This window comes from Malurus melanocephalus, unplaced genomic scaffold, assembly GCF_030028575.1.
Source record: "Malurus melanocephalus ecotype Western Australia unplaced genomic scaffold, MMel_1.1 scaffold_547, whole genome shotgun sequence".
Lineage (NCBI taxonomy): Eukaryota > Metazoa > Chordata > Aves > Passeriformes > Maluridae > Malurus > Malurus melanocephalus.
The window spans coordinates 356,624-378,353 of NW_026623779.1; the positions used below are offsets into that span (position 1 = coordinate 356,624).

The window sequence follows — 21,730 nt, forward strand, 5'->3', positions numbered from 1 at the left end:
AATAATGGGGTTCCCCAGCTGACAGGAGACAGGCCCAATTCCATGAACCTGTTCTCARGATGAAGGACCCAGTTCTTTTTCAGTGTCTGTGATGGATGAATTTGAAAGAGTAAGACATCTCTATTATTGAGAGAAATTGCATCTGAATCTTTAAGTGAATTCAAAAATACCCAGTACTGTCAAAGAGCCTATGCCTTTCTCCACAGGCAGAGAAAAGTTAGCAGTTTTTTCACAAGGAGATTTAACAATCCTAGGAAAATGTAGCTCTCTTCTTCAGGGATATGTTGAATGTCTCAATTCACTGCTGAAATATTAAACTCTGTTTCTATGTGGAAATATGTGCATGCGTAGCACATGTGCAAAGTCTCAGGCAAACTGGGAGATTGTCCTTAGCTGAGTTTTAGTCTGAATAAAGTGTTAGATAGCTGCAGGTTCCTGATGGACCCTTCCCTGCTTACAAGTTACAGATCTGATACATAAAACAATGATTTGCCTCCGCATTGTTTTCAGTTGAGAAATTAGATACAACCAGAGCTCTTTGCACAGCTAAATGATAATATGGGTTGAGAAAAATGAGCAATGATGCTTCGTGTTGAAGGGTGATGCATTTTGCTGGGGTGAATACCTGCTCTGGGGCTTGATTGGTTTTGTAAAATAGAGGCCTGCTTGCCTGATCTCTTTTTTGTGTTGGAATTGACTTTATTAATAAAGTAGCTTAGAAAAAAATCCTGTTCAGAACTGCATAATTAACATCATTTAGGTCAGAAATAATGTATGAAGCACCTGAGTAGATATAAAATTTGGATTTATGGGAAAAATCTTGATTCTAATGGATCATTCTTTCAGAAACTTACTACTCTCTGCTGGTATTCGTGCTGAAAATTGTCAAATTGTGTTCATTGATACTTGTTAATTTCTAGAATCTGTTTTCAARTATAGAAAGAGCTGTACAAGCTTTATTGTTAGGGGTGAAATTTAAACTTTATTGGGATTAAGTGTTTAATAGTATAATTTGCTGCATATGTTGCAAATACAAGCTGCTATGAATAGATCCTCTGTAAAAMAAGTGCATTTGATATGTTATGTATGGACTTAAATCTAATATTTTGTTATCTTTAACTAAAGGRAATTATAAGAAGAGATTTACAGAGAAGGGTTTATTCTATTAATTTTAATTTCTTTAAAATTAAATYGAATTTGGTTTCTGTATTTTGACTTTGTTTAAAATGTGCTGTACATAACTTCCTCTGTTCCTTGAATATTATTTTGAAAAGAGTACAAATTGGCTGTTTTTCATCTACRTGAGAAGAGAAAAATATAATTAGCAGCAGTAGGTGGATTATTTATTTAAGTGGGGTGCCCCAATTTTCTATTTGTCCACTCACAGTAGACTTGAGGATTTAAGTGCAAGGTTTCCTGTTACATTACTAGATTTTTTAAAAAGTAATTTCTATACCTTGTAAAGAACTGGGAGGGAGACTCTCCCTTTCCTACATCTCTTTGGCCCGCAGGATGTAGGAGTAGAGAACACATTGATTTAGAGTAGATGTTGGTTTGGATTCTTTCAGCTTTTAGGTAATTTGGAATGATTCTGTGTTTGTGAATGGCAGAAATGAAGAGTTTTGGTCTATTTTGAGTTAGACATTAAATCTTGGCATGGAACCATTGATTTGGAGATTTAATTATTGGCCCATACTTCTTCTTTAAAGTGTGTAGCTGCTTCTTTGAGGGTTTTAAATAAGTAGGTAATCAGGCTTTTTTTTTTTTTTGAGAAATTGGTTTTTGTAGAACAATTTGCAGTCAGTACCTTTGTTATTAAAGCTGGACTAATGCGAAATGAGGGAAATTGCTGCACGCATTATCTYAACTCTAAGAAAGAAAAATCAAGGGACAAGTCTCATTCAGTCATTTTTGAATGGTCTTCTGCAGGAGGACAAAAAATTTGAGACCTTATGCGATGTGTAGGATTTCCTTCAGCCTTTCCACCAGGAACTATAAAAAGGTTTCATAAAGACATAGAATAATTACAGCCTGAGTCAGGCCAGCAAGTTGGCTTTTTTTCACTATAATCACRATGAAAGAACATCTTTCTTGGCCAAAAAGACTGGGCTCTGAAATAGAGATGTTCTGGACTGATAATTCCAAGTACAGCCAATCTTGCAGAGAAATGCACAGGTTAAGATTTATRTTCAGGTCTTGTTATTTAAAATGGATGCTGTTTGGGTGTTTTATAATAGCATTTTACTCTGTGGAAGGTGCAGAGGAAACCAGGCCTGTAAAAAGTGCAAATGAAAATAGGAATAGTGCCACAGATAACTGCACTGTGGGCTGACAGTGAGAATGGGACTCTTATTGTTTGCAGCTTGCAAAGCAGTGGAGAATGGGAAGAAATGAGTAATTATGCAGAATAAAAATGGATAAAAATGGATCAAAGGAATCAGTAAGATCACAGTATTTCACAGCAMTGCAGGTTCACTGGAGTGTGAAGGTTCCAGCTGCAGTCATTTCTGGTGTCGTGGTTGTCTTTAGTCTGAGAAGTCACAGATTTATAGGGCAAAAGGAATCTTCTGCAATTAAATAAAAGGGCAGATGAATTTATTTCCCTCCTTTTGCACAGTCCATTGTTCTTGGAGTCTGTCTGTATTTTGAAAAGTCTTAGAATGCTAAAGACAAACATATGAGAATCTGGAACCATGCTAAAGTTTTAGATACTGAGCTGTTAGGGTTGGCCTCCCAGCTCACATTAGCTTGTACTGGCAAACGAAGAGCTGACTGTGGATAAGAAAATTCAGGGGAGGTTATTGCACACATCCTTCCAAAAGTGCTCAGGAATAGTTGAAAAATACTCTGTAGGAATAGTGCCCCTCTGTAAATCTTTAAAATTAAACTGTGCTGTCAAGAATTGTGTTTAACCTTAGGTGCAAATGGTGGTGGTAAAGAGCAGCTGCTAGGTGTACAAGAGTAGATGATTTTGCACCGTTAGTGAGACATGAGGCGTGTACTGGTGACTCCACATTTCCCCTTGCTGGTTTATAAAGCAGTGAGCAGGGTGTTCCATGCCCTACAAGAGGCATGACAGTTTTTCAAAAGACAAGGTCAAGGAGAAACCCCGARATTATGTGTATTCTTCCAGAATTCAGTAAATATAAGCTGCTTTTGAAAAGCTTTTCCTTAGTAGTCATCCTACTTGTGAGAAAAAGTGGTGGCTGGAGCAGGACASGTGGAATGACTCCTCTGAAAAGATGTCTGTGGCACTTAGAGCTGATTGCTCATTTGGCATGTGAGGCAGAGGTGTTGAGATTTGATTGTACCAGCAGCAACAATAAGAGACAATCCCTCCATAGCCTTTCCTGTGCTGGTCCAAGGAGGGGTTTTCAGTAGCTCAGCTACAGTCTGTGCTTCGTGTAGCTCTGGGTTTCACTTGCTGGTAGAGTCAGTGAAATGCCAGTAACGTGGTACCTGCTGAAAAGTTACCACCTCCTCCAGTTAGCTTCTTCAAAGTGCTGGTCAAGAGAAGGAAACAAGGCCATTTCTGCTGCCATCCATYTGCTGTGCCATGGGAAACTCCAGTGTGATGTCCTGGGGTAACACTGTTCTGCTGAATTTCCTGTAGAAAGATAATCCTGACTGGAAAGCAGTGCATGACTTATGGCATGTCTCAGTTGATGTGTCCTGGGAACCATCCCTTGTGCAGGCACATCTGCTCCTGCACACCCACACAGGATGGAAGAGATTCCTCCCAGGAAGGGTTTCTGTTCCTGTGAGTGCAGGTGGGATTGGCAGATCAYGGGCTGGGGATGCGGGGGCTGATTCCCAGAGAATGAACACAGTGAAGCAATTCCAGCTCAGCTGCTGGATGAGAATTCAAGATGAGTGAGCAGGAACACAATCACAGGGTTCCTTCTATGCTGCTTTACTCACTCGTGCTTGCTGCTTGTTGCATTTGAAATATTGGCCATTAGAAGACTCAAAATGCTATGTAATGGCATCAGGCACAAGGAAGAAACTTGGGGCTTAAAATATTTAAAGAAATGCAGAGCATTTAATAGGACATCATACATTTTTAAATTCCAAAACTCTAGACAATGTCTTGGCTTTGAATTACAGATGTTCTTAAGTGCTGTCCAGTTTTTATCCTTTTTTTTTTTTTTTTGTTTTTTTTTTTTTTTTTTTTTTTTTGGTCATGGAATGCTTTTCTGTAATCACCAGGATCATTTAAAAATTGGCTAATGAAATTTCTTTGCTGGACATGGAAGATGAGTGATAAAGCTGTAGTGTTGAAAYTACCCTGATTAGAGCAGGCACCCTGTTCTGAATTAGCAGTTTCTATTTTCATTTTRTGTCTGACTTGCTCAGCTGTGTCTTTTAACATTTCAGCAATTCTGGTTCCTTCAGAGGATTTATTTCATTCTTTCCAGCAGCAGGGCCTGTGTTTATCTTTTCTCACCTCAGTGAGAGCCCTTTCCCCTTCACCATATCAGTCCTCCAGCATTAGTGTACACATTGTGGAGAAGAACAAAATGAGTCATTAAACTAATGACCATTAGTCTTAACAGTTGTCAGTGAACAGATGCCTGCAGTGCCTCTCTTGTGAGCTTTTAATTGCTCTGGGGTTTGCTGCTAAAGCAGAGTAATCTCAGTAGTGGCTTATTAGTGAGTGTGCATGTGAAATGATGTCAGTTAATGCTGGCAAATGACTTGTGACCAGGGAGGGAGCAATCTTCAGATTGATGCTATGTCCTCTTACATAGCTGCATTATTTTCTTTCTGTTCAGTTGTTGAACCTTGTTCTAGTTAGTATTTAATTTTTAATGCTGGATAGTGAGTCTGGCTCAGCACAGCACACAGTTAAAACTCTGCCCTGCTTGAGATGCTTTCACTGGCAAGAGAGAAAGATGAAATACACTCGAACARCCACCCTTTCTCCCCTGCAAAAGCTGAGAGGAAACCGAAAAATGGATGGATCATAAATATCAAGACTGGCATTGATGGACTGAGGGAATAGTTAAGCTGAGATTTAAATGTAGCTAAATTAGAGTTCTTGGAGAAGAGAGCTGCAGTGTTTGAACAGTGGGCCTCAGTCTGGGAAACCATTTCAGCAGTAGCACATCACGTGGGAGTGATGAAGATACTGGAAATCACTGTCAGTAATCCAAAAAAGGGCAGATAAGACAAAAGTAATTTCTTAGGGAAAAGTGGTTTACCATGAAATAGCATGCTTTGCCTGGTGGTTGGTGTATCAGAATTCCTGACACCAGTAAAGTGCAAAAAGCTTCAAACCTCCAGAGTATTTGCAGAAATGCATTGGAGACTTAGAGACTGCGTGCTATGAACAGCTTCTTTCGGGAATTTCTTTTTAAAATCGTGCTGAAACAGGTGTGCACACGTGGAGGGCGTTTGGCTGAAAGGCATTCACCTCATGTGCCTTATTAATAGCCTTAAACCAACATTCCTACAGCAGAACCATGACCATTTAACTGCTTCCTTATTGTGAAAATGTGCCTGACCAGCTCAATGTGCAAGGCTGCTCAGTCCATAAACCCTGCAAAGGGACTTACTGGAATGGAGAGAGAAGAGTAGACAAAGAACTGGGTTAATATCACTAAAATTATCAGAAGTAGTGGAAAACTAACAGTGGAAAAGTCGTGTTTTCCTCACCATGTGTTAAAGACATTTGTGTGCTGAGCTGTTGGAAATGCTGAGTGAGCCTGAGAGTGAACATCTGGTGGGGCATCGCTCTCCAGTCTGGTGTGTGCCAGSTCAGAGAGGATCCATCAGCCACAGGAAACAGGGACGAGAACCAGTTTGGTTATTTACACTCTTATTCAGGTGATCTGTCTCTGTAAGTAGAATTTTGGGCTACACCTCCTCCCCAGCCCCTCTTTAAAGGAATATTGTAAAGATGGCAGCAGGCACTGTSGGTGCCCTGCTGAAAAAGGGAATGCAGAGCAGTGTCAGCCCAAGCTCTCCCATGGCACTGACAGGACTGTTCACTCAGTGATGGTGGATATTGATTATCAGAMGCTTTCTCTCTTCCTGATCTGTCCAAGTTGCTTGGTTTCATGCACTTTGTGTTCTCCTGCGTGAGTTTTGGGCTGTTTGATCTTCAACAGAGTTGTGCCAAAGATGTATTTTCCTGCTGAGAAATGGTTCCAGTTGTTGGTGGCTGAGAGCTTTCCTGTTTCCTCAATTTCCATGATGRGCATTTGTAGTCATTTCCAGCAGAGCAATTCCATCTACCTGTTTGTGATAAACACCACATGGGTGCTGATCACAACATTGTTTAAACTGTAAGCAATGAAAAAAAAAAATTACTGGTGCTAGGGCAGCCTTTTTTGGGGGTGAATACTTGCTAGTTTTCTCTGCCATCTGAATCAGAATCAGATGCACAGAGACTGAGGGCAGGGAGAAAACCCTGTCATATTGCAGTGCCCTGCAATAAATGATAAAGACATTGCTCAACTTTCCTCACATGACAAAATCTCTGGTTTTAAATGCACTTGTGAAAAACTTCGATGTCAAAATCTTCAGCATTTAGCTCTGAAGTGTATAGTGGTTTAAGATTCTTCTTTTTTTTTTTCCCTAAGTGCCGTGGTTTTAATACCATTCCATCACCCCACACATTTCCCTTCTTTGTGTTTTCATTATGCAACAGGAATTCTCTTAAAAATCTGGATCCGCCACTCGTTCTAGCAGGTGTTTGGCTTCTGAGTGCCAGAGTTTTTTTCTTCAYGCAGCTTATGGATGAGAATTTCACTGCCCTCAGGCACAATTTCAACTGGAGTATATGAAAACCRTGTTACTGTGTCAGTTCAAATTATATCACTGCTAAAGGAAAAAAAACTCAAAAGGAAATTAAATATAAATAATCATACTAACATAACATAACATTAATAACATTAGGGTTATAATTTAAATTAAAAAGAACTGGGAAAATYTGAGTCAGAAGTCACAGACTCTCCTGAGAGCAGCCATTGTAAATGAGGATAATGACAACTTTGAGTCACACAAGATCTCTTGATGAATGGTACTATAATGCTGGAGTGTGTAAGAATTAAGTGTATTTTTTAGTTCTCTATAATATACTGTAGCTGAGGATTGTGTGAAGCCTTGCATCCTGCTTTCCCTCATCATTATCCTGTTTATCTGATGGTGGCTGAGACTGTTCAGCAGTACCCCACAGTGTCCCAGTTCCCATTTTGTCACATATAAATCTACAAATTGCCACCACCTGTAGAGCCTCCCTCGGGGTGTTTGGACCTGCGTGTAGAAGTGTTTGGTCCTATGGAATGGAGGGTGTTTTTCCTTGAATCCTGAATCCTGCTGTCACACCACTCTGGGCACGTCCTGTGGCCAGGTGAAAACAAAGAGGCATTTTACAGTGCTGTGCAGAAGTGTTAACAAAATAGTGCTGTGCAGTTTCCCTGCCCAGGATTTTTGCTTTATGTTAGTTTTCTGGAGGATTTTTGTTCAGCTGCAACTTTTGGTTACYTGGGAACCCTCCCACTTTCTTGGAGGACATGCAGCAGAATCTTCCCTCCGCAGTAAAGGCTATTTTCTCTCTATATATTTTATCTATATATTTTTTATCTATAAAATTTATAAAATCTATGTATATTTTATCTATAAAATTGCTTTTCTGTTGGATCTGAACATTGCTGTGCCCCTTCCCCATTCCCCAAGGCTTCCACAGCCACTGACTTTCTGACAATAATCAGAAATGAGCTGCTCTGGGGTTATCTTGTCTGGCTGCTGAATTTTCCCCCTTGGCTCTCAATTCTTTGCAAAGAAGGTTGAGTCTGCCTAACAAAGAGTTTAGAAGAAGCTTCAATGGAAGAAGGAAAACTTCAGGGTTCATATTYCTTTTAGAAATTTCTTTTAGCAATATGAAGTAGAGTCGATATTTAAGCTGGGTTTTGAAAGTAAATGAAGTTTTGGCTAAAYACTACTGCAGCCTTTCAGTGAAATGTTTAATCTTTTAGCCCGACAATAGCAAGAGAAAACATAAGTAATTGTTGATAAATATCCAAAAGTTTAATCACTAGTGTAAATTTCAGAAGGGGCCGAAAAAGATTTCAAAATATGTTGGTCTCAGTCTGCAGTCTAAGCTATGCCAAAGAAAATGTATTTACATTTAATCAAGGAGAATTGTGGTAGGAATGTCCTTTTGAAAAGAGTGAAAGATAGGACCTTAATTTAAAACAAAGTGATCTCCATTAGTCTTTGTGTATCAGCATTGGCTTAAAGCTGCACAAACTGACGGCCTGAAGGAAAGGTTTAGGCTGAGCCCRTTTGTTCTGGAGATCCCGAGCACACTGCAGGCTCTGGAATGACTCTGAGTGCTCCAAGGTTGGAGCAGYACAGGTGATGGGAGCAGCTGCTTCCTTGCAGCTGGAAATAGGATTAGARCTGCAGTTTAGATTCACTTTTCAATGACAGACAATATTCAAACAATGGCTGAGCTATCACTTTCTGAGTTGCTTGCTGACGGCATTTCACTGTGGTGGAAAAAGGTGGCTTATCCAAAATGTTTAAGAATTGTTTTTTGCTTATCTTTGTATGTATCTTCAACTTTGAGTCGCATTTCCCAGGCTTGTTTTGTTTCTTCTTGTTCAAACAGGCCTAGAATGAGACATGGGAGAAAAAAAATCAATGAGACATAGGAGAGAAAAATCATTAGATTTGGRCTTAAACCAGACATTAAATCAGACATGTTTTAAGTCTGCTTTTAACAGATCACCATGGAAGAACAATCCTTGAGTCCCCCACTCGGGTTCTGTCCCTGGCAGAGTTTGTGACTCAGTGTTTCAGATTGTCTCAGGGTCTGAGTTGTGGCTTCCCTGATGTAATCTGACAGCCAAATTCATCTTTCAGGGTTCTTCTGAAGAAGTGCTTGACTTCAGTTCAGCCAGGTCCTCTTTCATTTTTCTAAGAGAAATGACATTTACACTTTAATTCTGATTTGAAATGCTGGCCTCTTAGTTTCTGATATTAATAATTAAATAATTGGCCTGGTCTGCAGAAATGCTGAGCTGCTGGCAGCTTCTGTGGAAACTCAGTTCCCTTGCAGGGTCTTTGAATGTTTCAGTGTCKAGCATTAGGAAGCTGTTGCTGTAGATCTTGGCCATGACAAAAGCTAATCAGATTCTTACTGGATGTTTGTTCATCAGGATTGCTTGCTCTGGAGATATCTGAAGTCCTGAACTGTTAATGTGACATTGTTTATCTGCACATACACTTTCTCATGTTGTGATGAAGCTGGAGTGCTGTGCTCTAACATTTTTGTATTGGAGTCCTTGAAAATCCATTAAAYTAAACTGCTACTTAGCTGGGATATTGCTTCCCTGGGGCGTAAATCAAACRCTGCAGCAGCTTAGGAGACAGATATTTAACTTGAATTAAATGGGAATAAACACATTTTGGTATATGATTGGACTTGCTGTGCATATTAATCTGACAAACATGTATTTACAAGTCATTAAGAATGCAGATAGTTTTTCTCATTTTGCTTTTCCCATCTTTTTTTTTCCCCCCTGAAACAATGATTTTGGAAATGAACGCTGCCCATTTTCCACTTCCAACAAGAACTAATAAAAGAACCACAAAACTGTGGAAAGCAAACTGCCTTCACTGTATTTGTCTTTTCTTTATAGCATTTACTTTGGGCAGGATAGTGCAGTTGTTCATAACTGTAAAGCTTTCGTTGCTCGGGCCTTTTCTCCTTGGTGTCTCTTTCTAAAACAAGATATTGATGCAGTTTCAGGGAGAACACGGTATTTGTCATTTTCAGCATTTAAAACAGATAATTTTGAAGTTTTCACCTGCATTACTCCAGTTTGCTCTCATTAAACCCCAATTTTAGTGAGGACACAGGCTTAGGGAATGACTGATTCAAATATAGGTGATGTTTGTATGTGTTAAGTGTATATAACAGCAGAATTCTTACTTTTCTTGTAATGTGGTTCTTGGTGCTAAGAAACTCTAAAATTAAAAATTTCTCTGTATCCAAAATACGGATGTTTTCTTTATAATTATGTTGTAGTAATTTCTTTGAGACATTACATCTCTGTTCACTCATCTTCTTGCCCCTCGGAGCTCAGATTTAGTGGAAAGCTCTCTTTCTAAAGCTGCTGCTGTGTGTATATATATATAAATATGGAATGATTACTTTCAAGTCTCCTGGTGGCTGTGATTAAGTAGAATAATCTATTCTACTAGATTCTACTAATCTATTCTACTCTGTTCTGAGATGAGGTTGAGCTTTGCCTTGGCCTCACTATCAAATTGTCTCCAAGAACTGCAGAATAAACTGTATTTTTAAATTTATCTAAAATTACAATGACAGTTTAAATYCATGGATGAAATTTTTAATCTCTAACTTTGAAGGAATGACCAATGATTAATAKTTAGCAATAGGAAAACTCTACAGTTGAGTGATTGCCATGATTTGATAACTGTAAGTGAATTGGATGGCAATAGTAAATTTGAATCCTGGGTATCAAGGGGAGAGGAGCAGTTATAACATCCTTTGCAGTGTGTGGTGGTTTCAGAAGGTGCCAGTGGGATTCCTTTTGTGTCAGACAGAACCAGAAGGTGCCCCAGCAGCACCTCCTGCACCCATCACTGGGAGAGGCTCAGTTTAGGATCACCTAAAGCTGATTTAAAATGAGCTCCTTCCCATGTGCTGTCTGTGGGCATTGTCCTTTCAGCCATGCTGCTTGCTGAGGGCAGGAYTGGCTGGGAAGCACTCACATTCTTCTTATTCTCAATAAAAAAATCAAATCAAATCCTCCAATGCAGCAACTCGGGCAGATGCTTTGGTCAGTGTTACACAGAGCAATGAGTCTGCACAGCAGTAGAARCAAGGTGTAGCTTTGGTGGAAGATCTCAAACCTGAGGCTTTGTGTCTTCTGCAGTTGGAAGGGGAGGAGTAATTTGGTTTTTCAGCGCTCGGGTGGGGAGTGGGGAATGAGGATGCAATCACAGCCTGAGATCAAAGCTGTGCTTCAGCACAAGGCTTGAATAAACCAGTGMCTTCACACTTCCAGGAGCTACATTCATTGTCTGCTGATCAGGACAGCTCTCCTTGATCACAGAGGTAGAAAATGTAACATGGAAGACCTTATTATTYCAGTTTCTGACTAGTAAGTTATGTGCCATAATCAGCTGGAAGATTTTCAAACATGGATCTGTTTCCAACTTTTAAATTTTCTTTTTTGTCAGTAGGTAGTACATTCTTTCTTGCTTACATGATATATTAATGCCAATGAATTTTATGTAGTGATTAAAATTATATCTGGTTTGGCTACATTATCACCTTCTACTGTCTTCATATGCTTAAGATCATAAAAGCTGGTTTGAAATGCCTGTTCTAAATCTTAAATGTACTTGTAACTTGACACATTTAATTTAAAGCTATTGAGATTAAACTGGCCATTAAACAGACCTAAAACACTAGCATGAAATGTAATTGTTTTCTGAAACTTGCACTTATAGTCTTTACTTTAAAACATGAATTTATATCAGATTAGCTAAGTCATCCAGAGATGATCCCAAATACACTATAAACCCACAGACTGTTGAAATTTGAATTACATTTAAGCCAAAGTGCCCATAGCAATATAAAAGCCTCATAAGGAGCAGTGGTAGATTCCTCAGTGGGGAATAAAATGGCCTAAGTGGAAGCATTATATTTTGTGTTCAGTACAATGTGTGAATGAGAGAGCATTGGGAACATGCAGCTCCCACCAAGGTACTTACATCTAGAGGGTATAAATGATATTCTGCTTCTTTGGTGAGTGCGTACAAAAGAGTGCTTTAAACATTTGAAGATCTGATTTTAAAAAAAAAATTGCTACATATCCTATTGACATGAGAAATTAGGCAACAGTGTGATATATGCAATTAGCTAAGAAGTATGGCGGGGTAATTTTGATTCTCCTCTGCTCATAAATTAGGCAGCTCTTCCAAAAACAATGCTATAAATCTCTAGCACTTAATGGTATTCTTTTCCAAAGTGTTTTACAAATATAAACTAAATTTAACAATCCACCATTACTATAGGCCAGTAGGTGCTGTAATTGTTTTACACCTGGTGAAACCGAGCCTAAAGTGATAAATGCTTTAACCCAGGCCACTGGAGATTTAGAATGCATATCTCTGCTGCACGAGTCCTGTGCTGAAATCATGGGATTACATCATTGCCATATTCCCTCACAGAGGATCTATGGATAGCCACTGAAACCATGGGGAACAATGCCAGATTATGTCAGCCTGGCCATGTCTGGGTTGTGCTCCCCCAGCTGAGCCAGCTCAGCTTCAGTGGCAGCTTTACTGTGGACCTCTTTTGGGGAAACTATTGTTATCAAATGTAGATGTGTTCTCCATATTTTATTAATTAATTATGCATAAATAAAGTCAGTTGGCTAAAGCCTAAAAGGGAGAGCAATAAGCTTTACAGAAATGTCATCATGTGGTGTGAATGTGAATTGCTCTTAGTAGGCCTGATGAAAAAATTCTCTTTRCAATCTTGTTCAGTCTTGCATGCTGAAATATGACCTTTACCCTAGTCTAGACATGTCCTTTGCAAGCTATTTCTAGTTTATATGAAGACTGCTTGATTTAAACCAAGTATGTTAATCTGATGCTGTCATAGCTGATGGGGTTTGCAGTCTGAGAAGCTGACAGCTCACAAGAGTGAGCAAAAGCCCTGTAAGCTCCTCCAGACCATCCTGTGAGCAGCATGGCATCTGCTTTCTATGAGATAACTCTGAGCTTCAGAAAGGGAAATTACTGTAAAAGTGCAGTAGGTCCTACCTCCCCTTTCCACCACAAACTGGTTAAATTACATTGGTTATTTTTGAAATCTCCAGTTGTCTGGCACCTGTATTGGGTACAGTTCAAGCCAAGAGTCTAGAAACTGGGCAATGGCAACTGCCAAGTTTCGTGTAAAATTACTGTGTAAAAGTCAAAAGATACAGTTTAATTACACYTCTATTTATTAACTCTATTCATTGATAAATGTCCAGGAGTAACATACATTTCAGGCCTTTTTTCCTTCCCTGAAAGGTTTCAACCTTTTGGAAGGTGAAGTTCATCTCCTTGTCCTGTCCTCAATATTCTGCATTCACAAGKTGGTTGCTTATTTTCTCTAGTGCACAAACAGTTCTCAGGGCAGTTAAAGGCAGGAGTAACAAGGGCAGGAGCATCTGTGCAGAGGATTTGCTGCATAAATTGGGCTGCCTGAGACCCACAGTGCCATGAGMTGGTGTTGGTGAGTTGAGCGCGTTTCAGGTGTATTGTGATTGCAGATTCTCTGAACAAAAAAGCTGTTTCTCCATCAGGCCCAGGTGTCAGACAGCCCAGCTGGAGGTACCAGCTATGCTTCTGACAGAATTAGCTCTTCTCTAGCTTGAAACGAGACGTTTTTTGTCTCTCAGCGTGTTCTCAAATGCTCTTCCCCAGCTGTGAACTGATACAGGGCACTGCCTGTGTTCATTCCAGTCACTCCCCTCCCTAGTTCTTTGCAGTAATACCCTTCTGCAAGRTAGGAAGGTGATTCCTACTGTCATGGCTTCACAGGTTACCCCTTTGGATAGCTGAGCCCTCACGATACCTTCTAAGCTGAGTTAGTCTGTGATGAAGTCTTTGTTTCTTCATTGTGAAAATGAATAATCTGTGTTTAACCAAAAGCCTGTTACCTGCAGCARCCACTTCTCTAGTGGAGTGTATAAGGAAAAAGAAAGTGTATTTGCTTTTTGAATGTCTTTGAGCTGTGCTGGGTGATAAATCAGAGATGATCTCCTTTGGTTTAGTAGATTATTCAGCTATTGAGGCATCTWATTTTGGTTTGGACCTCTGTAGGTATTTAGCACATCTCCATCKCAGCAAAATATCCACCCAGAAATGCTGTGCCTGGAGCACGACACTTATTTTCTTCCTCCAGAAGTTCATGTCTAGATTTTGTACTTATATGCAGTTTTTTTAAGAATTTMCTTGTGTTTGCAGTAGGTGTAACGTGACCTTTCTGGATTTCTTGCAGACAGGAGCAGAGCAATCCCAAGGTGCATACTTCTTGCCTGAGTTTGCACTTTCTCCACAGGGGAGTTTTCTTGAGGATACCACGGGGGAGCAGTTCCTCACCTACCGCTACGATGACCAGGTCAGTGTGCTGTGTGTGAAAATCGTGGATTTYGTCACATTCGTGTAACTCTGAGAAACACATCCCTGAGAAAATGATTAAGGGACAGTGTGTTTTGTCTTTTGAAGACATCTCAAATTTATAGCAAGATGAATGAGAACACACTGCACAGAATGAAAATTAAGGCACTTAGTTGCATAAATAATAAGTAAAACCACACTTGGGAAATATTAATAAGATGAGATGGWGACAAAAGCAGTGATATTTTAGTGGTGTGTAAATATATATTTATAGTACATCTGCAAAATGTGCAGAATTAGAGGTGATTGTCCTTTCTGTGATTTGTTTGATTTAACCTAATTTGTTTTATTTAATGGGAGAATCAGTGTTAGGCAGATCTTGCATTTTCCAGCTTGTGAAAAGTCAACACATTATATTAGTTAATGAAATTTTTGTGAGGGAAGGTTGGGTGAATCATAAAGAARCAAATAGGAAGTGTAATAATGGATGKAGCRGTGTTWAGAAGRAAAMAAATTRATTTTTTTAAGTTAAAAGTCTTTAATGCTTTCTCCAGACCCTTAGAAACATTATGTTAAACATGGAATATAGATATAAATGTAAAGAAAGCAACATGAAAGAAACGCTGTTAATCTTGGCAAAAGATCTGAAGTAAACCTAGGAAATGTGTGGCGTGCTGTGGAAATTTACTCCTAACACAATGTGTTCCAGGAGTCAGTCGAATTTCACATCAAAACTGTCTGAATTACATTCATAGACACTTAGAGTGTGTTTCTTAATGTAAAGGAGGGATTTTGGTAGGAAACACTCCCTGCAGAAGTGAGACAAGAGCCAAACTTTCCCCGCATCACAGGGTATGGGTCTGGCAGCGAGGGGCAGTTTTATTTTCAAAGGTGCTCTCCTTGCAGGAGCTCCTTGAAGAAAACACTTTGCTCATCACTGTCTAAAGAGAGCTGAGGTGRGTTTATTTTAGCTTTAAACTGACAGTTCTTTAGACAGACAAAAGGAAGCAGRAAAGATACAATGGAAAGCATGCTGAGCCACTGTGAACTATCTGAAGTTTGTTTAAATGTTTACAATAATTCATACTTTCCTTCCCTAGAGGGCCTTGATTATCAACAGAAAAGGTACTTGGATAAAACATTCCTTGGACCCAACACCTGGGAAAGCAATAACTTTTAGGACAGTAAAATGCAGCTGCAACCCAGGCTGCATTTAATGACAGTAGTTGAAAAACACTATAAAGGTTATACACTTTGATCAAAATAGTTTCCATTTAATAGAGCACATTTTAGAGAAGATGATAAATCAAATATAACAGAGGCTTAGTCTGAGTCTTTGACTAGACTGTTTGGACTACGTGAATAATACAGCTGATTAGAAAACAAACAAAATGAATCCCCTCAAAAAACCCTCAAATACCAGCACAGCTCTGTGCAGGAGCCAGTTCCAAGCTCCATTCCATTTGATGGAAAGAATTMCATTTGATGGAAAGTTTTCCATTAATTCCATTGAGATCTGAATTTGGATCTAGGATATGGCAGCTTCTRTTCTTTTGTAAATGTGATTTAGTTTTGAAGCCTGCTCTTCCCAGGCACTTAGCAGTATGAAATTAAGTTTGAATTCCTGGAACTGAAAATGGTGCTCAAACATCAAAATGTTGAAAATAAGAGCAACTGTATTAGCAGTRCTTTCTTTTGAAAGAAAAATCATTCCCTGAGCATTCTATATTAAAAATTATAAACACATTGAATGCAGATGGGAACTGATCTATATCTCTAGCTTTACCTTCCTGCAAGTAAATCAGGATTTATTTGCTGGATTGAAAGATTTTTCTTGATTTTCTAGGAACTTAATCATAGATTTGTAATAATAGACASTTATTATTACACTTTTCCTGAAATGTTAATACAAAACTCAACTGTATCGTGGTCAAACTGGGTCAGAAAACTAAATATTTTTTTGTTTGTTTGTTTTCTGTGTTTCCTTCAACTCTTTCTTTTGACGTACACTTGTATGAATGGATGGAAGTCTTAAAATCAGAGGCTGAAAATCCTTATTGGATAATATCTTGAATTTTTATAAGCAGGGATGGATAGGTTTGATCCATGGTAAATGTTTGGCCAGCCCATCTTGGAGGCACTTGCAGGGAGTCTGACTGTCCCTGCCTTCCCAAATGTGCCCTTTCCCCTCTCACTGCTCCTTTCACCCAGGCCAGGACCATTTCCAGGGAGAGATGGATCATATTTTTATACAGCAGCATCATCATCGTGGTGATCCAGGATTAGTTTCCCTACATCCTCCAAACACAGGAATGTTTCAAAGGGGTTTTCTTTGGCTGTTGTGTGTGGTATTTCTCAAGCAGGGAGCCAGTTTAATCAGAATCACTCATTCCTTTGTTAGTAAGTAATCTCAGTAAAATAGAACTAGCTGTTTCTTAAATATTCAAAAGTATTTGCTATCTGAAATGACAAGCTTACAGTTTGAAATGAAAGATGAGTAAATATTAATAGGAACACACTGTACTCTGCTCCAGCCCAGCAGAATTACAGATGGCTCCATGTGCATGCAGATAGTACATTTTGTTCTGCTTTCATCTGGCAGGACTGTGCTCTCATTGCTGTGCAGGGCTGCTCTAACCCCTCTGCATATTTCGTTGCTATGTGTGTATTTAAGAATTACATGCAGATGAAATTCTTTGGCTAGATATTTTCAAAATTCACTGAATATYTTTTTGCTGCTTCTGTGGCTATAGAAGAAAATACCTTTTAAAACCTGATCAGATAGTGCCACCCTGATTCCCTGGGGTGACACATTTATTGCTTTATCTTCAGGGAAAAAAGAAAAACAGTGTTTCAAAGCAAATACTTGTGAGGGATCCCAAAGGACAGAAATGTAGAAATGTTTAAATTGAACATTTTCTAAAGGTTCCTGTATTGTTCACCAAGTGATATATCCATGTATTGAATCCTGAGTTTCTGAAATTCTGCTGAGTCAATGCAATTTAAATCTTAACTTGGTACCAAATAGATTTTAATGCATAGCCAAAGACTTCAACTACTGTTAGAAATTTGAGATTGGAAAAAAAATGCCTCTTTCCTACCATTCATGAAAATAATTAAGTAAATAAATGAATTTATGAAATAAGTAAATATATAAATAATAGCCCTTTCTCCAGCCCTGAGATACCAGTTGAACCTTGCCATAAGGAATAGTTTCCCACTTTCCTTTCTGATTTCTTTTGGCTTTTCACCTTTTAATCTACYACAAGGAATTTTTTTTCTTTTCCAAAATGCTAGTAGTACTGGAAAGCTTTCTTCCAGAAATAAAATGTTCTTGTTTTCTGACACTTAAGGTATTGCTTCCAAGTATTAAAACCATTCCATATGACGGACCACCAAGAAGGACAGCAGTGAAAACTTGCTTGGGCTGAGTGTGTTTGAAGTWCATTTCCACTTTGATTGGCTGGCTGAAAGAGAGTTCTCTTGGGGGTGTGGGTAAAAAACAGGAACGAAAAAAGAAAGTAAATTTATCTTTCAAGTGAGAAAATGTTTGCTTGACCAGTTAGCTTTCTAGTTGACCTTGCTTCTTGTGAATTTTATGATGTTTATCAGTTTAAACTCACAACAAGGATAGCTTAAAGTCTGGAATTAGATATATGGCCCTAAGTAGTCTGATCTTGGCAAAGCAATTTAATATTTCTAAACGAGTATTAATGAAAATTTGCACTATCAGGCCATGTGAGATAAGGTAGAAAGCAGTGAGTCTGTTTGCAGCTGGATGTGCAAATTGTAACTCCCAGGCTGCAGCTGCTGCAGTTCATTAATAACTCATCTTTCTTTGGGTTTGCTAGAAAAGGGCCACGCTATAAAGTGAATGCCAAAATTAGGAAAATAAATATTCTCATCTAAGCCTTGTCTTCCACAAATAGAAATAGTCTATCTTGGCTTCTGCTTTTTCAGGGGAAAAGGAGCATGGCATTTAAAATATGAACTTTTAAAAAGGCAGCGGAGCCCAGGATCTGAATTACTTCAAAAATTAATATTGAAATAAACTGATGGAACCTATTATTCCACCTTTTTATTTGTAGCACAGCGGCAATAACCATTTGTGTTGTGTATTGTAAACATTTGTGTTTGTTCTGTAGGTTTTTCATGTTATACCAAAAAATCTCTTGTGTGGACAGAAGCTGTCTTAGGGGTCCCACAGCCATTTTTCCATKATTTCTTTCACCTCTTTCCCCATTTCAGCTGCCTCTGGAGCAGTACTGGAGGCACAGGCTGGTTCTGTTACCCCTCTGGTTTCATCTCTATCACCAGAGCAGTGGAGCTGCACATTTTCAGGCTGGAGATGAGCCATGTGAGGGACATTGCTGCACATTAATATCAGCCAGAAGAGCTCTGATCTGCTGAAGATGTGTCCTTAGCCCCTCACTGCTACCCAAACACACCAACCTCCAGTGCTCTTGATTTGAGAAGGAGCCTGAAATTGGATTATTCTCTGACAGCCATTTGTGTTGATACCCTGAAAAAGCACTCAGAGCTATTAAAGACTCWACATCTTGAATCTCAGTGTCTAGCTCTGCTTTGAGAGGTTCTTTTTTTGAATAAACAYGCTGTTTTCAAGTGGCCACAAACTATTTCAGGCGTTCTTTTAGAATGCAAACATTCCACTGAGGAACACTTGGTGGTTTCATTGGTGTGTTTGGAGAGTGAACTGATAAACTCAATTCCATCCAAGCACTAGAATGCCACTGCAAATAGATGGCTGTGGAATTTCAGCACTGGGTTAGAAATACCAATCTCCTGCTGTGTACAGGACTGACCTTACAGTCTGCTGATATTACAATAACACTGATGGCACTGACTTCACTCCTGCGTGTCTTGTGTAAGTCACAAATTACTTGTTGAGGTTTGTGGAACCCCATACTAATCCTGCAGATGTTCGTAACAGGTTTTAAATCAGATTTAAGGAGTTTACAGCCATGTGTTTGTAAGGTTGGGTGAAGATAAAAAGCATCATTTGGTGTTTCTCTGAAAACTTAATGGAAGGTGATGTTTGGTGTTCACTAAWATTTTAAATTCTATTATTTTCTGACACATATAACTTTATTTTTTTGTTCGTGGCTTTAATTTTGGTCTCTATTTTTAAGGGTATGTTTTTTGGTTGGTTTTTGGTTTTGGGGTAAGGAAATTASCTCCATAATCAAGCGAAATGTGTTTCTGATTTGGAGTGGAAGGGAGGAAAAGGAGGTGAGGATTAGGAGAAAATGGAAACCACTTAGAAATTCAGGCAAAACCACTCTTACAGAGACTGATACTGCACAAGTCAGGCATGATCCTRTTCAAACAATACTTTTGTTTGGGCTAATTGCTGCCTGGAAGTGTGTGAGGAGCATGTGCACGAGTAATTATAGCATTACTTGTGTGTGAGAGGTCGCTTAGTGAGCTGAAAGCTGGTTTAAAATACTTTTGTTTATTGGCAAACTGAATGGGAACTGGCACTTTTTAAAGCAGCAGCCACCGTTTGAAGCTCAGGGTTTTGTTGTTGAGAGAAATCAGTGGAAATGCTGYGTGCAGTCTGTGTTTCTGAGTTACAGGCTGCCTTGTTTCCCCTACAGCTCAGTCCCAAACCCTGCCAAAGGTCTCTGTGTGTAAATCATCCTTACAGAAGCCACTGGGTCTTCACCTTGTGCAGCAGAGCGGCCTGCACAGAGAATCTGTTATTTTATACAGTTTCTGCAGAAAACACATTTTCTATCATTTCAGTTTGGATCCAACCCCTTCCACGGGGCTGTAATCCTATTCCAGCCAATTGCGTGGTGAAACCCACTGGCCTGGTTTAGACCTTCTGTGGCTGGGACAGAACTGACCTCAGAGCTGCCAGAGCACTCCCAGGTAGCTGCAGTGACCCCTCCTTTGYGAGGTCATCCCCCAGAGTGATTTCTCAAGGAAGAAAGGACAATGGACCACAACTTTCAGTTGTTTTTCTTATTCTTGCTCCCCTGGGTGCTGGACAGRCGCTGAGGCTGCTCCAGTGGATGATAAAAGGCTATGCAGGGGCACTGATTTTCTTCCTTTTTTCTTAGACATACCTTTGGGGCCACAAATTCATGTTTATTCAATTTGAGGTTGAGCTATCAATCAGAAAAATAACTTTAATACTAAATGCCTCACTTTTCTAGCATCTCTACCATGCACATTTTTCATAAAAGACTGAATTTTTAAACTCACTTTCAGGTGTTTCATGGTCTAATGTTTACAATTCCAAGTTTTCCCAAGTACATGTTTCAGTTTCTAGCAATAGATTTTTTTTTTTTTTAACCTTTCTTTCTCCAAGGATCAGGGCGTGTTCTTGGGCAAATATTCTACTGTGCAGTGTTTAACTCAATTCTGCTACCCTGGACTGGGAACAAGGCACCTGATGAAATGAATTAACAGACTAGGGGCTCATTTGACATCATTTGGAGGAGAGCAATGATTAAATCATGAGAGATTGATAAATGCAATGTGAATTTCCCACTGAGCTCCTGGTGCCCCTGCTGCACCCCCCAGAAGTTCCACGTGTTCTTATCCAAGAGCTCTGACATCGATAAAGCTTTAGAAGGTTCACCCTTCTAAATTAGGACTGAAAGGTCTGGAGGTAACAGAAATAATCCCATRCTCTGACACAGTGCTGCTATCATCTATCAATAAGAGTTCATTGAGATACAGTGGAGAAGTGCTTCTAAATCAAAAAGATAAATTTCAAGTMCTGTGGGAAATGCAGTGCTGGGAGCTGGAAAGTCATTCTTCAGATATCCATGGATGAGAGGATGTTTGAGGCTGATAAAGCCTAATGGTGCATTAATCACTTCTTTTACACAGCACTAATACATTTTGAAACGAKGTCTTTTCAATGATCTTAGTCAAAGAAAGAGCAGATTGTATTTAGTGTTTTGATAATTCAGCTAAATTTACTGAACTTTTGGACCATAACCTATYGCTATTTTCTAATCCTTTAAACCATCACACCCAAGAAAACACTGAAACTKTGGCTGCACCTTCCAATGTGCAGGATGTCCTGTGAATGTCAATAGATTTTTTTGCATGTCTGAAACTATTTACAGAAATAAAYGCTTGCATGTGGTTTGAGGCAATAGTGGAAGGTGCTCAGTGCTTGGTTGAGTGTTTGGAGTGGTCTTTGGTAAAGAGTAATGCTCTRTTTGAACATCAGCCTTAAGTACTTTAATGTACTTGACAAAAATTGGAGGTTCCACATTTTGTGTGGAATGATTGGCAAATCAAGCATTCCCTTTCATTCTCTGTGGTTTTTTTTTTTCCCCTCCACTTTCCTATAGACAGGCAACTGTTATGCTGATTCTTGGTCTGGAAAGAAGGGCAGTCCGACCTCTGAGAAGTGGAAACAATCTGGACTTTTTAAAATACTCTTAAGATTACAAAACCTGACCTCTTTCCACTTGAGCCTGTGTAATCTAGCTTTATAAAATTATCTCATTGGTAGTAAAATTTTTTGTTTGTTTGTGTTATCATGCTAAAAAAATATTTCTGTGCTTTGATGGTTTAAGCCTTT

General features: G+C 39.1%; 1 protein-coding gene across 1 annotated transcript in view; it reads left to right on the plus strand.

The window, feature by feature from the left end:
• Window positions 1-21,730, plus strand: part of ADAMTSL3 (ADAMTS like 3) — a 94,282-nt gene that overhangs the window by 11,002 nt on the left and 61,550 nt on the right. Inside the window, exon 3 of the mRNA XM_057382035.1 lies at window positions 14,042-14,161. Within this exon, the coding sequence (XP_057238018.1) occupies window positions 14,042-14,161 (120 nt within the window). The remainder of the gene's footprint in view (window positions 1-14,041; window positions 14,162-21,730) is intronic.